Source organism: Bemisia tabaci, chromosome 1 (genome assembly GCF_918797505.1).
Source record: "Bemisia tabaci chromosome 1, PGI_BMITA_v3".
In the NCBI taxonomy this organism is placed as follows: domain Eukaryota; kingdom Metazoa; phylum Arthropoda; class Insecta; order Hemiptera; family Aleyrodidae; genus Bemisia; species Bemisia tabaci.
This window is the reverse complement of record NC_092793.1, coordinates 59,352,621-59,367,850: the sequence shown is the minus strand read 5'-3', so window position 1 is coordinate 59,367,850 and position 15,230 is coordinate 59,352,621. Positions and strand designations below refer to the sequence as shown.

The 15,230-nt window shown below is 40.5% G+C and overlaps 1 protein-coding gene across 1 annotated transcript; it reads right to left on the bottom strand.

Annotated features, from left to right (window-relative positions):
* Positions 1 to 1,486: 1,486 nt before the first annotated feature.
* On the bottom strand, positions 1,487 to 14,958 carry LOC109036642 (cytochrome b5-related protein). Its single transcript, XM_072304498.1, has 6 exons — positions 14,322 to 14,958; positions 9,944 to 10,168; positions 8,911 to 9,302; positions 6,398 to 6,589; positions 2,904 to 3,107; positions 1,487 to 1,880 (listed from the first exon to the last, which is right to left on the bottom strand). Exons 2-6 carry the CDS (start codon positions 10,151 to 10,153, stop codon positions 1,583 to 1,585), a joined length of 1,296 nt encoding a protein of 431 aa, XP_072160599.1. The 5' UTR covers positions 10,154 to 10,168; positions 14,322 to 14,958; the 3' UTR covers positions 1,487 to 1,582.
* Between the last annotated feature and the right edge of the window lie 272 nt (positions 14,959 to 15,230).

The window sequence follows — 15,230 nt, the reverse complement described above, 5'->3', positions numbered from 1 at the left end:
GTGGGGATAAATATGGAACTCTGTCAATCTTACTCGAAGAACAACCCTTTGCTCTCCCGGATGAATCAGTTCCTTTTAGAAAGTGCGCCATTTTGAGAAGACAGGGAGAGCAGTAACCTTGACCCCCGCTGTAAAATTGACTTTCTTGTACAACTTTCATAAAATTTGATAATTTTAGGGCATTATTGGTGATATTTTTAGATATGCTCTCTCCTGGGGACCGTTCAGGCATGACGTAAGCAGAGATGAAGGAAGCCCTGTCATACGTAAGTCTCCTGCTTTGAAAAAATAACCTTTTCCCATTAAAATAATTTATTGAAGTTTTCATAGTCATGTTTTGATGAATAGGACAAGGTCAGGGCATTTTATGTAAAGTAAGAGAGGGAGAGGTTTACTTGCGGATGCCCTACAAATGCGGAATGAAATCAAAAAGTCCGCCAAACTGCCTTACGTGGTACTTGAATGGCCTCCTTGCAAAGCTTTTTTTCAGTTTTTGAGGAAAAACAATTTCTTTTAAACAGATTAAACTGAAATTTCACATTTTTTGATTTGAACCAAAACCAGTTTTTTAAATTGTTCGTCTTTTTCCGCATCCAACGAGTGGTCGTATAAGCTGGGGAACCGAACGGTTCCGGAGTTATGATCGATTGAAGTTTCCGCTCAACGCGCGCCGACCAATTTTCGCGCGCAAAAAAGTCGGATTTGACTGTTATTAAATCAGATTGAATGTTCAAACTGAGCAAAATGCATTATTAGGGACTCTTGAGGGTCGCTGAGTCCAGAAATTACAGATACTTCCAAAAAATTCACGTTTTTAAAATTACAGCTCCGTACAGGACCACTGAGCGGCCGGTCGGCGCTCAGTGGGCCTCTAAAATAGCGCTACGGAGCTGTAATTTTAAAAACGTGAATTTTTTGGAAGTATCTGTAATTTCTGGACTCAGCGACCCTCAAGAGTCCCTAATAATGCATTTTGCTCAGTTTGAACATTAAATCTGGTTTAATAACAGTCAAATCCAACTTTTTTGCGCGCGAAAATCGGTCGGCGCGCGTTGAGCGGAAACTTCAATCGATCATATCTCCGGAACCGTTCGGTTCCCCAGCTTATACGACCACTCGTTGGATGCGGAAAAAGACGAACAATTTAAAAAACTGGTTTTGGTTCAAATCAAAAAATGTGAAAATTTCAGTTTAATCTGTTTAAAAGAAATTGTTTTTCCTCAAAAACTGAAAAAAAGCACATAAGTTAAGTTAAAAATTTAATTTTGGGATTTTGACCTCTAGAATCTTAAAGTATGCAATTTTAGACGATTTTTCGTCCAAACCGGGCCTCAATATCTTGTTTCGTTCGGAAGATATCGAGGGTCGCAGGTTTTGACTTCCACCCCCCCTAGCGCCCCCCCAAAATTTTTTGGGGGTCTGAAAATTTGGGGAAAGAAGCGCTCCAGTATTAGTAACTGATAGACGAAGTTTGAATAAATTCTAGTTTTATCTCCTCCGAAAAAATTCTTCCCCCCTCAGCTTCGGCTATAATGACGCCCCTGTTTTCCCGAAAAAATCTCCTCAGATAAACCAGCAGGTCTCATCTCTGTTTCTCGGCGGCTTTGAGCGGGAAGACCCTCGGCGTGGTTCTGGCCAGCTGCTGGAACTGGCCTTTGATGAGGGTCCAGTAAGGCGTGGCCTCGTGGTGGACGTTGAACTGAGCGCAGACTTTTTCGAACGTCGGGTGCAAGTGCTCGAGGACCGCGTGGTCCAGCGCCGGGAAGAGGTGGTGCAAAGTGTGGTCCCCGAAAGTGAAGAGGGTCAGCGGGAGACTTCCGCTGATTTCCTTCCGGTCGACCACCGCGTCCAGCTGTTGTAGGCCCCAGTCTCTGTCCTCTCTGGAAAATATTGAACGAGTTTACACTACACTGGAAAAAAAGTCGCTTGGATCTAGAGTGCAAACTCTTGAAAACATTGACAAGGAAAAATACTCTTGATTCAATCGGATTTTTGCTTGAATCAAAAGGAAATCCGCTTAAATTAAGAGGCTTAGCTCTCGATTTGAGCAAAAATCCGATTGAATCAAGAGTATTTTTTCTTGTCAATGTTTTCAAGAGTCTGGACTCTAGATCCAAGCGAATTTTTTTCAAGTGTATAACTGCAAAGGCTTATACTTATATATTTGACGATTATGTTACTATGAGGAGTATGATATCACTAACATATCAGGGATACGCCTTCAGATTCCTACGTGAACGCCTGCGGCGTTATGCGCTCAGCGTTACTCTCATGATCTTTTTACACTGTAACATAAGATATTAGGACTGTGCTCCGATGACGTCATCAACGGAAGTCTAATGACGCCAGTAGGTAAAAGCTTTGCCTACGTAGGCAACGGTAAAAGGCCCCGATATATCCCGATGATATCATCAACAGGTGTCCTGTTAACGTCATCAATGGTCCGCAATGACGTCATATGAACGTCATACGAACGTAAGTCGCACTACTAGATTGATGCCGTCAGTAGTATGGAAGGGGCGGAGAGAAAGGAGAGGGATAGGGATAGGGAGCAAAGTACTTACCAGGCATTAACATTTCTTAACAATTTTTTAGTGTCTTTTCCGCAGGGAATACACTATTGCGTTTTGAAAATATGTGCTCAGGACAAAAAATTAAAGGGAACATGATATACGGAATGAACAATATCGTATGGCACGATAGACCCTTTCACTCGTAAGCAACAAGCATTTCTCTAATTTTGCAGTGAACGTAACATTTTCTCTTTATGCAGCATCCATTTTTTACCCCCAACCTTGAGGTAGTTTCACTTTTGACTCTGAGCCATTGGTAGTAGTTTCACTTTTGACTCTGAGCCATTGGTATGCGGCTGAGAATCAGAGATAAAATTGCTGAGTACTTACCGTGGTACATCACCTTCGTGGAATAAATCAGGAGCATGGTGGGCTGCAGTTGTTCCTATGAATGAAAATATACTGCTTGCCACCCAAATAACTCCGACCCAGAGTTTCAAGGTGAACATAATATCCCAGGAAGAAGCCACCAAAATAACGCCGGGCACAACCAAGTTCGCCAAGTCATGAGACTGAAAGCCCTTCCTCAAAAACCTGCAAATTTAATTCATATTACTTATTTACGCATTTTCATAATTTTTACCTCAGACACCGAGTTTAGTGCGAGATTAAAAGCAAAAAATACAGCAGTTTCAACGTTAAAATATAATTATTTTTATGTTATGTCTACGTCAAGTATGTCGGGGCACCAACAAAAGTGACGAAATATAATGTTATTTTTATGGTGACCCAGGTGTTCAGTAAAAATTTGGGTATCAGGTGAAAATTTGTAGAAAGTTAAAATCAAAATGAACCAAACAAGTTCAATCTGCGAAAGAAAGAAAAAAGAAAAAGAAAGAAGAAAAAAATTAGCACTCAAGATACTATACGTGGGCTATCTTTGACTTCAGAACATTCTTGTCCCATCAATAATTTAGATATTCTTTAGCCTACAAAATATGAATTTTCTTAAAGGCTAGAGACGATTTTAGATCAGTCTTAGCATTCGTTTATTATAATAGTGATCACAAAATCGCCAAAAAGAGGCAGTCATTGAAAAAGCACCTCAGGTAAGACGTAATTGGTTTCAGGACATTTTGTCGACGATTTTTTGTCAGCGCACCTTTTTTGTCTAGTAGTTTGCGCCCACACGTAAAATAAGCAACGGTGAATTGGTCCAAGCGTTATATTTTAGTCGGTATATGTAAAATTATATTGACAATATGGAAATGAGAAATTGAGAGAGAAGGAGGTATTGTTATGGTTGCTCATTTTCTAAATGAAATGTTAATACTTTCTCCTTTTGAATCATCTTTTTAAATTGTCATTGGTGAATATTTGGTTTTATTTCTATTCTTAAAATATTCAATGTACAATATACCCTATATGTGTATATGTACTTTTTTTCATTTTTTTAATTTTTTCTTTACGAAATTATTACTTCATTTTGAAAACATGTATATTTTTAAAACGTGACAAATATTTGTAAAACCTTTTTCAAGCGCCATTAATCTCAATAAGCCGCAGTTGTGCCGACAGAAACTGCAAAAATGAATAAAAGAGGAAAAAAACCAAGAAGCACGCAATCTTTAGTTTTAACCCATTTGTACATTGATCTTTTAGAGTCAAATACGTCAAATTTTGAGCGTTTGGTTCCGCGTACACCTCGCTGCAGCACAATAAAAGCACAAAATGTAAAAGAAACAATTAAAGTGCTTTGGAAATCATTAAATTTGACACGGAACCACCAATATTTAAAAAACACATATTATATTATTATTCTCCATTGATAAATTGATACATATTTTTTACCCATCAATTTAAATGAGAATAATCAATGCAGAGTGTGCAAACATTTCAAAATCATGAGTTACAAAATGCTAAATATTAAAGCCTAACAGAGCGGAGCGGCGCGCTGCCAGCGCGAGAGGCTCACTGGCCCCTACAAACCTAAGTGGATACTTCACGAATTGCACAATGCTTGAAGTATCCACTTAGGTTTGAAGGCGCCAAGCGCGTATCGCGCTGGCCGCCTGCCCACCGTACGGCGGCGCGGCGCCGCAAGCAACTATTTCACAACAGAGGTGTTGCACAGTATTATACGAAATTGAACGTATTAAGAATGACAGGCATCCTTTAAAATTACAGATCTTTCCTCGCAAAATAAATCAAGATACTTATCGTACACAAGAAAAATCTAAGAGCCTTTGGCTGAGGCAAATATAGAGGTTTATCCGGTTCAGGTATGAGAAGGTGGAAATTTCTTGAAAGATAATTAAGTCTTGTTACACCAAAGAGAGTTTAGAGGTTTATCCGGTTCAGGTATGATAAGGTGGAAATTTCTTGAAAGATCATTAAGTCCTGTTACACCAAAGAGGTGTAGAGAGTTTTAGTGAATTTTGTCTCATGGAATTGACGCTCCCCCATTTTTACCAAAACTCTCAACTATATATTATTCTCCGTTGGACCAAACAAACAAAACAAAAAAACAAGCAAACCCTCATTCTTCCAAGACATTATATATTTTAATACAAAAACGTCGTGAGCAATTGTCGTTTGTATTTACATGTGGGCCAATTAACTTTGGGTCTCAACTGGCACGTGGACCAAAACTCCCGTGCCGAAAAAACGTGTGGACGTAAATTACTGGAAAAAACAGGTGCGCAGACAAAAAATCGTTGACGAAATGTCCTATAACCACGTAATTAAAATCAGTGGCTTTATCGCGAGTTGTAAGTTAGCGGTTATCTCAACCAACCGCATTACTCGCTCATCTTCGCTGCTACACAGCTAGTTGGGCTTTGAAATGATGCAACTATTCAGCCTCTGAAATCACGTATTATCTTCAAAAGTATCTTCTCAAAATGAAGGCGTTTCTCGTGCGTCCACACGGTTAATCTAATAGTTGTCGCAACCAACTCCACTACTAGCTAATATGTACTCTCCTACAATGATAATGGGTTTTGAAATGATGCAACTATTCGGCCTCTGAAGCCACGCTAGGAAGTATTTTTTCACAATGAAGCGTTTTATGTGCGTCGATTCCGTTTCTTCTTACAATCGCTCCAGTCTCGCTCCAACAATGCATCGAGGTGTTTTTTTTTTTTTTTTTCTTTCGATTTTCGCCATATTTCTGTGAAACACTGGAACGGTATGCATGGTTATTGGACTGTTCCTCTTTGCCCAACGCAACAGTCTTACAGCTCGCATAATAATTTGCAAGAAGCTGTCTTGGAATAGAGCCACAACTCGATCGAATAACCATAATTTCGTTTCTGTGCTAGTGTGAGAATAAGAGGCAGGGCGATAGAGATAGGTGAGAAAAGTAGCCGAGTAGGTTCAGAGGGTCTTCAACCCCTCTTAATCAGAAAATTATACCGGTAAGTCATTTGTCGTGACTTCCAGTAATTTTTAACTTTGGATTCCCCATAAGAATGGTTTTTAAGGGAGATCCTCAATTGGACTTATTTACGCTAAAAGGTACTATACGCAAGTGGAAAGATGGGGTGTGCTCGTGGTGAGCTGGATAAGAAACAATGTAAAAGTGGATATAGTTCCTTTTGAGAAAATGTAAAGCGGGATTTGACATTAAATCAAAAGGAACTGGGCGCTAACTCGTGAGCCGTGGGCACGTGACAAGAGCGTTATGGACAGGGCTCATGAGTTAATGCTCGGAGACGGCGGCTTCGTCGCCGCTGACGTCACTGGCGCTTTAAAATTCCCACTCGGTCTTATGGCCCTCAACTAAGAGCACATCCTATCTTTCCACTTGCACATAGTTCCATTCAGCATAAATACGTCCAATTGAAAAAATACTAGCTACGCCATACTGTTGAGAAACATACCTAACAATCCCCTGAGCAAAGAATAAGAAGCCGTAAACCACTGGAGCATAAATCAGGCTCAAGTGCCTGCTGATCCAACTCTTTTCTGGAGTTGGAAGCCACTGAAGAAACGGGCTGAACATAACGATTTCGAGATCCATCTTGGTGTTCGGGTAGATGTGATGACTCATCACATGTGACACTATCCATTCCCTGAAATGGAAAAAATTAGTACATTAAATTATTCTCAAAAAAAATCTACCCTTATTTAAAAATGGGTCTGGTGCAGACCGTTTACTGTAAATCTCTATAAAATCACGTTGAACGTGTCAAAATCGTCTGAAATTCACTCTTTAGAGCACGATACACGTCGTCCGTATCACGCATTTTCAAATTTCTACAGAAATTTTTGCTTTTCTTTGTTTCTTTTCTCCTCGTTTCACTTATTTCATCGCTGTACAGCTCAGAGAATATGTAAAGGAACCAGATCTGAATAATATACGATATTCTGTCGTTTGAGAGTATTTTCTTATGCTTCCTCATCTGATAAAATGAGATGCCTTATACTTTAAAACGACGTAAATTGCGAGTGAGAACAGGGCCGGATTAAGGGGTGGCCACATGGGCCGCGGCCCTTCGCGGCAAATCTAGAGGGCGGCAAATTTTGCAATTTTTTTAAATGTGGGTAAAAAAAAATATCGGATTTAGAAAAAAAAATTACAAACGAGAAAAGGCGACAAAATCTCTCATTTCCTGAGAGTATAGTAATTTTTAATTTTGTCGTCTTTCAGTGATACAAGAGACAGCACCTTTAAGTAGTCGAGTTAAGAGAGAGACCAAACACGCAATTTGGCCTCGAACGGCGCGGCGCAGAGAGCAATGATGACGAGGACTTGAGATGAAAAGGAGAGGCCCTCAGCGCGGCGATCGGCATGTAACAGATATTAGCGCCTACAAGACTGCACGAATACTTCACGCATTGCATCAAACACAGTGCGGTCATTGCGGTCAGCGTGAAACGGATAGCGCCTACAAGAATGCATGAATACTTCACGCATTGCGCCAAACACAGTGCGGTCAGCGTGAAACGCATGGCGCCTACAAGACTGCGTGAATACTTCACGCATTGCGCCAAACACGGTGCGGTCTGCGCGGCGCGGCGGCGGAAGTTAAAATCATTGAAACCACATTCATGTTTGTTCTTTCATAATTTTTTTGTTCATATCTTATGAATGAAAGGCCTTGTCCACACAGAGATAGGTTTACGAAACTTGACTTTTGCTAGTAGTGTTGACAGGGCATTCCCAAAACATGTGTTCAACACGAGTAAACGCGTCTTATGCACCCCTTCCCCGCTGGCACGTTCACTTGATGGTTTTTATTGATGTTTCAATACGAATGAGAAGGAGGCGGCAAAATACAGGCGGCCCATGGGCGGCAAGTAGGTAAATCTGGCCTTGAGTGAGAAGTATTGATAACAATCTGCATAATAGTTTGCACATTTACTTAACTAAGGTTTTCTTATGTATCTCTCTGGGCAAACTCGGTTGCAGAGAACGAGGAAAAAGTGCATCCGGACGCAAGCATTGGAGATCGAGTGATTGTGTGTTGAGGAAAGAATTTTAGACTTTTTCAACGTGCTTGTTTGCTCAATAGACGAATTTCAAAGTCCACTTTTGAGCAAAAGACGGCTTTAGGTCCACGATAAGTCAAAACCCACCAACAAATCGAATCTCAAACGATTTAACGAGGTGCTATATTCTCATTTTCAGTTGCATTCCACTTTTAGTTTTTTAAAAAAAATAAAACCATAGACGTACTCTCACAGGATTCTCGTACATAAAAAGGATAGCGATCATCATACTTTGTAATATACTACGTTCAAATGTCACGTAAAGGCGACTTGAGGAGGGGACTGAGCTTGACTTACCAGGCTTTACGATAGGAAGAGGTGGGATTCAGACAAGGCTTATGTAGGTCGATTAATTGCAATTTATAGAAATGTGAATTGCAATAAAATTTCAATTTCATTATCGGCGATATATCGCAATATTATCCAGCAAAAAATCATGATAAATTGAGATACAATTTCGATTTTATTGAACGCGATTTTATGAAAATAAAGTTGCTACAAGATCGAGGATAACCGCTCGGGTATTGATGATCCTAGCGATTTTATCGCCAAAAAGTCGTAAAAAAATCGCAACATGATTTCAAAATATCGTGATTTTTCGGTTGAAAAATGCTACCTACTTGTATTTATTCCTGTATTAAATGGGTGAAGTCGTAGCTTACACTGGAAAAAAATACATTGTATCTATAGAGTCCAGACTCTTGAAAACATTGACAAGAAAAAATACTCTTGATTCAATCGGATTTTTGCTTGAATCAAAACAAAATCAGCTTAAATTAAGAGGCTTGGCTCTTGATTTAAGCTAGATTCTGATTGAATCGCAAGAGTAATTTATCTTGTCGATGTTTTTAAGAGTCTGGACTCTAGATCCAATGTGTTTTTTTTCCAGGTGTAGTTTTACCTATGCGACAAGAAAGTCAAATCGAAATAGAATCTCCTCCAGTTGGGTTTTTGGTGGAAGAAGTTGTGGGCGGCGATGACTCCCAGGGTGAGAGGGACCCCTGCGGCGAGTCCGACGAGGTAGCTCTTCATGATGGAGCCGATGACGAGGAGAACGAGGGCCGTGGCGACGACGCTGTCCGCGATGAGGACGGACTTGAGTCTCACCGTCTTCGGGACGGAGGGCAGCTCCTCGCGGATCTTCCTCTTCAGGACCCTGAAAAACCCATCGTCTTTGAACGTGTACGGGGAATTGCGCGGCGTTTGAGCCTCCCTGACGTAAAACCGAGGCAGGAGATTCTCAGCCGCTACGGATACGTGATGCGCTTCAAAAAGCTCCGTGATATCTGTTCCCTGAAAATAAGGAGAGATCACTTTGTTAGTGGCAAGTACACGATACGATCCCAGGTAAATATGATCCGTAGAACAGTGTCGAAATGACCGTTAAAAACTCGAATTTTTTATTGGTCCTAAATAACCCTAGCCTTCGGTTGACAATTCCACAAAAAAATTGTCAGATGGTTTGCTTGAAGAAATTAAATGAAAAACGAGTGGTAAATACGAACGTCGCGATCGGAGGAATGCATTTTCCCAGTCCCTCCATTACTTTATGCGCCAAATTCACCGCAAACCTTACTAGAATTAACACAAAATTTGTGTTGGTTTGTGTTTTGCTCCCTGTACCAACCAAAGTAACTTAAGAACACTAATATTTTTATCAGTGTGTGGGCTCAAAAATCCCTGACAAGTAGGAACGTACATATTTTAAAACACCGGGAACGAGATAAGTGGTTTTGAAATTTGATCATCGGTATGCATAAATCCCATTTTTTTTGCTCACAGACTATGGCATGGTGTGTTTTGCGATCTATCGTTGATTCGCTATTTAGATACATGGAAAAGGATCGATACACATGGTGTTTGCAAAAAACGCTTCAATGAACGATTCTGTACCATAGCTTCAAATGGGGAATTATCGATAATCGATTACAGACCTTGCTCACTCGAAGAAAAGTCTCCCCGCCAGGATGCTTCTGTATCCATTCCGTAAAATCATAGAGCTTATCGTGTATCCGCCATAGTTTTTCTGCGCCATCATCCACTTGCTTCCCTTCAATCCAAGACTCCACCGTAACGAAAGAATTCGTCTTCAAATACTCTGGATCTTTTAGCTCTGGCCAGCTCCGCAATTTTGTTTGAACCATCGTGCACCAGAGATACTAAAAAAGAAACGTGTCACATCAGTGAAGTGTCTAACGAATCGAGAAACAAACACAATTATCAACACTTGAAAGGAGGACTTGCGTACTTTTTCTTGGAGAAAGGTACTTCAGGCAAGGTTTCGCTGAACTCGAGTGTAATCAATGCTGCCTTGTGTGAGATTGTAACAGAGGAATTAAAATATACTGATGGGAGAATGATTTTGTGGGAAAGCGGAGTAAATAATGGAAAACAAAAGTTCCACTCTTGATCACGATGCAATTTAGAATTAATAAAAATACAATAAAATCACAATGAATTTATATCAAGGGCGAATCCAGACAGAACGAGGGGAGGGGAGGGGGGGGGCTCCTCTAGAAAATTGTCGAAATGTTAAAGCTCTAATATGCAGCTTGATTCAATCTAGTCATGGAATTATTACTAAATATGAGTGTCTTTTTTCCTCTTTCCTTTGTTCCATATTGTTTTCCTTTCCCCCTTTTTCTTCTCCCTTTTTTCGAGCACACGGGGGGGGGGGGGGCACACGCCACCCTCCCTTGTGGACTGATATTGAGATTGATGGACAAAGCAATAGACAAAGAAGACATAGGGAGTATGGAGCGACCTATATCGGTTGAAATGGGTGGTTCTTATAGAAAGAAGAAAATGATGACGGAAGGGAGAAAATGATGGACTAACTATTGGGTCTCTCGTGGGTTGCTGTTAATTAGTCTATTACCTACCTCGTTTATCCTTTGCAATCACCCGCTTCCACCAATAGGATCTCTCTATGTCTTCTTTGTCTATAGCTTTGTCTATAATAATCTTAGTCTTTGTCTATTTCAATAATCGACCTGCTGGGTCCGCCTATGATTTACTCGAATGTTATTCAGAACCGACCTAAATTGTCAACGCTTAAGTGTAAGAGAAGCACGCTCCTCCATACCGTCGCGCCGCGCCGCACAGTGGATCGAGTCAATTACAGAGGTCGGACACAACATTTTTGACAAAAATTGCGAATTTCGATGTTTATTTCGTCATATTTTAAACCTTAAGGGGTGCTTTCCGAAGAAATTTCCACGGGGAAACCAATGGAACCACTTTCAAAGCCTCAAAATTTTGTATAAACAGAGTTATAAGCGTTTAAAGTTTCTAAATTATGTCCGACCTCTCCTAATGACTCGATCCACCGTGCGCCGCGCCGCGGAGTTGGTCACGGTAAAAAAACACTGGTAGATAAGGAATAATTAATGAATGCAAGCTCGTCACGTTGTTAATGACCGGTCATGAACTTTACGCACTGTGACGTAACGAATGATTTTGGCCGACCGATTGTGAGAGCAATGTCTCACCTCGCCGAATTGGCAAGATTCTATCGACGGACAGCAAGTGACACACAGCCACCCACCTGCGTGGGTGTGGGTCAATCGCCCAACCCAAACATTACCTGAATCTCAAGTAGAGCTAATTGTAAAATTTTAAAATCAGCCTGGGCTCAAGCAACAAAAAACTCATTTAAATGCGCTATTAAGGATTGGTAGGGATTGGACAAGCTTTTTTATACCTTACGCATAAGCCCAATTTCACTAATTTTTTATTGGTTGAATTTTTTTGTCATTAAAGAGCCGTTGATCGTGCATTATAAGAAAAAATGAAACTAAATAAAAAAATAAAGCGACTTTTTTTAGTGTGACTTGGGTGTCTCCAAAAGTCTGTAGAATATGATCACTGAATTTGCATACCTACTACTTGATTGAAAAGTTGATATGAAAATATACATAGCTAGCTTCAGTATACACCTCTTTGCTAAAAATACAATTTTCTTTTTCTTTGATCAATTTTTAAAAATAGGAACATTAAAAAGGAGCAAGTTTCTTGGATGCACTGAAATTTGTTTGCGAATATTCGAAACGAGCCGGCAATATTCCAGACAAACAATACAAAGGAAAAAGATAGAAAGTGGGTTATTGTGGTGCGCAGCGATAGCAAGCGCCGCGCGCCGGTGCCATTCCTCAAATAATATTAAGTTTTCTTCAATTTCAACTCCCTTGCCAAAGGCACAAATCAATTTGTTCTTTGATGCAAACTGCAGACAACACTTGTAGAGTCTAAATTGTTGCTCGCGTTTAACCGTCTGAGGCATGAATTAATTTTGGATCTCAGATTCTATGGGACACTAATCTACTTTGTAGCTTGAATAAAAAAAATTGACTACAATTTTTTTTCCAAAATTGTAAAGTTAAGGGAATCGATTTTTCAAAAAAAGAAAAAACTAATGAAATTTTGCAAAATCATGGCACAGGGGAAAGATTCAATTGTTGAAAGCCCCGGAAATACGTTGTTACGAATTCGTAACGCTATGCCATTGAGGTTTCATTATCAGATTTTTATCTACTGAAGGATAACCCAGATCACACTGTAAAAAGTACCCACCCTGCAGTGGAGTAGAGGGCAATATATTACTTGGAATAATTACGAAGCTATATTGTCCCATTACAATTTAAATAATATTGATACAATAGTACTTTTGAGCCAGAAAGGGATAATATTTATCACAGACAAAAATAAAATAGAAAAAAAACCACTAAAAATGTGATTTGAACTGCATTTAACAAGGTAAAACGGTAAAATAAGATGGCAAATGTAGTGAAACTAGTGGTAAAGGTTGCTTGCCCCGCAAGATAGTGTGGACTGGTAAAAATTGGCGATAAGAGCTGCGTTTCAAAGTACCATAGGGATTCTTATAGCCGGCCAAAGAAGGCTACAGAAAATCTTATAGCTGGCTGTAGAATGCGAAGAAAATCATACGGCCGGGCTATACGAAGCGATGAAAAATTATGCAGCCGGGCTATAGTTCCTATAGCCGGGCTTTACACTTTATCGCCTGGCTGTTGCTTTTTTGCCATCGATTATAAAAGGCTATAAGAAATTGTGTGAAATTCGTGTGCTTTGGAAATCATTGAGTTTGATACGGAACCACCTTAATATTTACAAAACACACACTATATTTTCCTTTAATACATATTTTTTTTCATCAATTAAAATGAGAACAATCCATACAGGATGTGCAAACATTTCAAAATCATGAGTTGAATAACGCTGACTCCGCCTGATTAAATATTAGAGCCACAAAGCGGAGCGGCGACGCACTGGCGCCTACAAACCTAACAGGGATACTTCACGCATTGCGCAACGCGTGAAGTATCCCTGTTAGGTTTGTAGGCGCCAACGCGCGTTTCGCGCTGGCTGCCCACCTGCCGCGCCACAGCGTGCCACGGCGCTTGAAGCAACTATTTCACACCAGAGGTATTGCACAGTATCATACGAAACTGAAGGCGCTTTAATATATTAGGAATGGCAGGCATCCATCAAAAGTACGGAGCTTTCCTCGCGAAATAAATCTAGATACTACGGCCCAAAAAGAGAGCAGTAGTCCAAAAACTCACCAAGTTCTAGCATCCGTAATTAGTAACGTTTAGCATACACTTTATCGCCTGGCGGTTGCTTATTCGTCATCGGCTATAAAAGGCTATAAGAAATTGTGTAGCCGGCTGCCGGCTATAGAAGCTATTGGAAATCTTACAGCCGGCTGTAGGTCTATGGTATTTTGGAACAGAGATTTTACTGCCAATTTTTACCAGGGTGACAAATATGAATATAGTTACTTCTTGACAAGGTATGATGGGGAAACCCCAGTTCAGACAATAAAAGTCAACCTAGGAACTGTGTGCTCAGGGTTAGATTGAGTCTAAATAATTTCTTAGGATTTGCCTGAAATACCCTGACAATCACAATTTGCCGGTAACAATTGTAATCACGCGGAGAGCGTCGCAAGAATCTTTTTTTCCCACCATTTTAAGCGAAATTATTACGATTATACCTCAGGAGAGGGACCCAAAATGCCGTATATCCGCAAGCAATCTCTCGGGAGACAGGCAGCACATTCGGTTCGCCTTCAATTGAGAAGGCAGGCAAAAGTGGACACTCAAAAGCCGCAATATTATCATCCCCATACTGAGATAATCATGAGACTTAGACTTGTGGCCTCGTCAACAACTACGAATACAATCCGAATCTCACGTGATTTCGCAGGTAAAGAAGGTGATTAAATTGAAAAATTTATGACATAATTACTTTTAAGAAATATGGTGATGGGAAAAGTATCAGACTTACTTATTCAGTGCGTGTGAACTTTTGACCCGAACGCCAATAGAACAATTTATCCACTATCAAAGCGATCTTCAAAACTTCGAGTAGATATCACTACTTCACTGTGTTTATGCTGGGAATTCAGTTAAAAATGACCGAACACTAAGTATATAATATAGTAGCCCGCTTACGAAGAAAGTAATCGGATTAATATCAAAAATGAAGAACACGATGAGCGTTTCACCAAAACTTCACACCCACGATCAGTGCTTGGAGTACGAAGAAGTGTCACCAAGAAAAAAGAGAGGAAAAAAACATACTCATTGAGTCTAATGAGGTATTATTCTAAATCCCGACGAGATAGTCGATGAAAAGCTACTTGTCATCTCAAGTTGAGCTTTTCAATGAATACATAGAAAACTCTCAGAGGATGAGAAGAGTTTCTTCCGCTGAGACCGACTGAAATCGTTCGAAAAGTGACTAGATACACACAAAAATTAGTAATGGAACCGGTAGCCGGCTCCAAGACGCGTATGATGCGACCGGCTCGTGTTCGGATGCGTCGCGTCGGTTCGCGTGCTGGTGTTCGAAAAGCGCGGATTGCAGGAGTGCCCTTGGCAGAGAGCGAGGTTAAGACTGGCTCGCGCGTCGCGTCGCGGCGGCGGCGTGGTGGAGCGTCGCGGCGCTACCGAATGCTGACCGGCTGATGACTGATCCAACAACAACAACGATCTCATTATTATGGAAACATTGCCGCTTTGGGTTTTCCGCCAACGCGCGCGCAGTGGGCAGAGAGCCACCCAGCCCGAGTACCGTCGAATTTTAAATTTAATCATGGACACTATAAAAAAAAGAAAAGCGAAGGTTAGGTATTATATTTAGCGCGCATCGGAATTGGAAAGGCACGTACAGTTTTACTGACTTTCAGAAAGC

What these genes read in the sequence shown, in the direction of transcription:
- LOC109036642 (XM_072304498.1), bottom strand. Translation starts at nt 10,153, where the DNA reads ATGGTTCAAACAAAATTGCGGAGCTGGCCAGAGCTAAAAGATCCAGAG. An exon ending in TTTGCTCAGGGGATTGTTAG is followed by an intron (nt 3,108 to 6,397) that starts GTATGTTTCTCA and finishes TTAAATTTGCAG; the next exon opens with GTTTTTGAGGAAGGGCTTTC. An exon ending in CACGAAGGTGATGTACCACG is followed by an intron (nt 1,881 to 2,903) that starts GTAAGTACTCAG and finishes AATATTTTCCAG; the next exon opens with AGAGGACAGAGACTGGGGCC.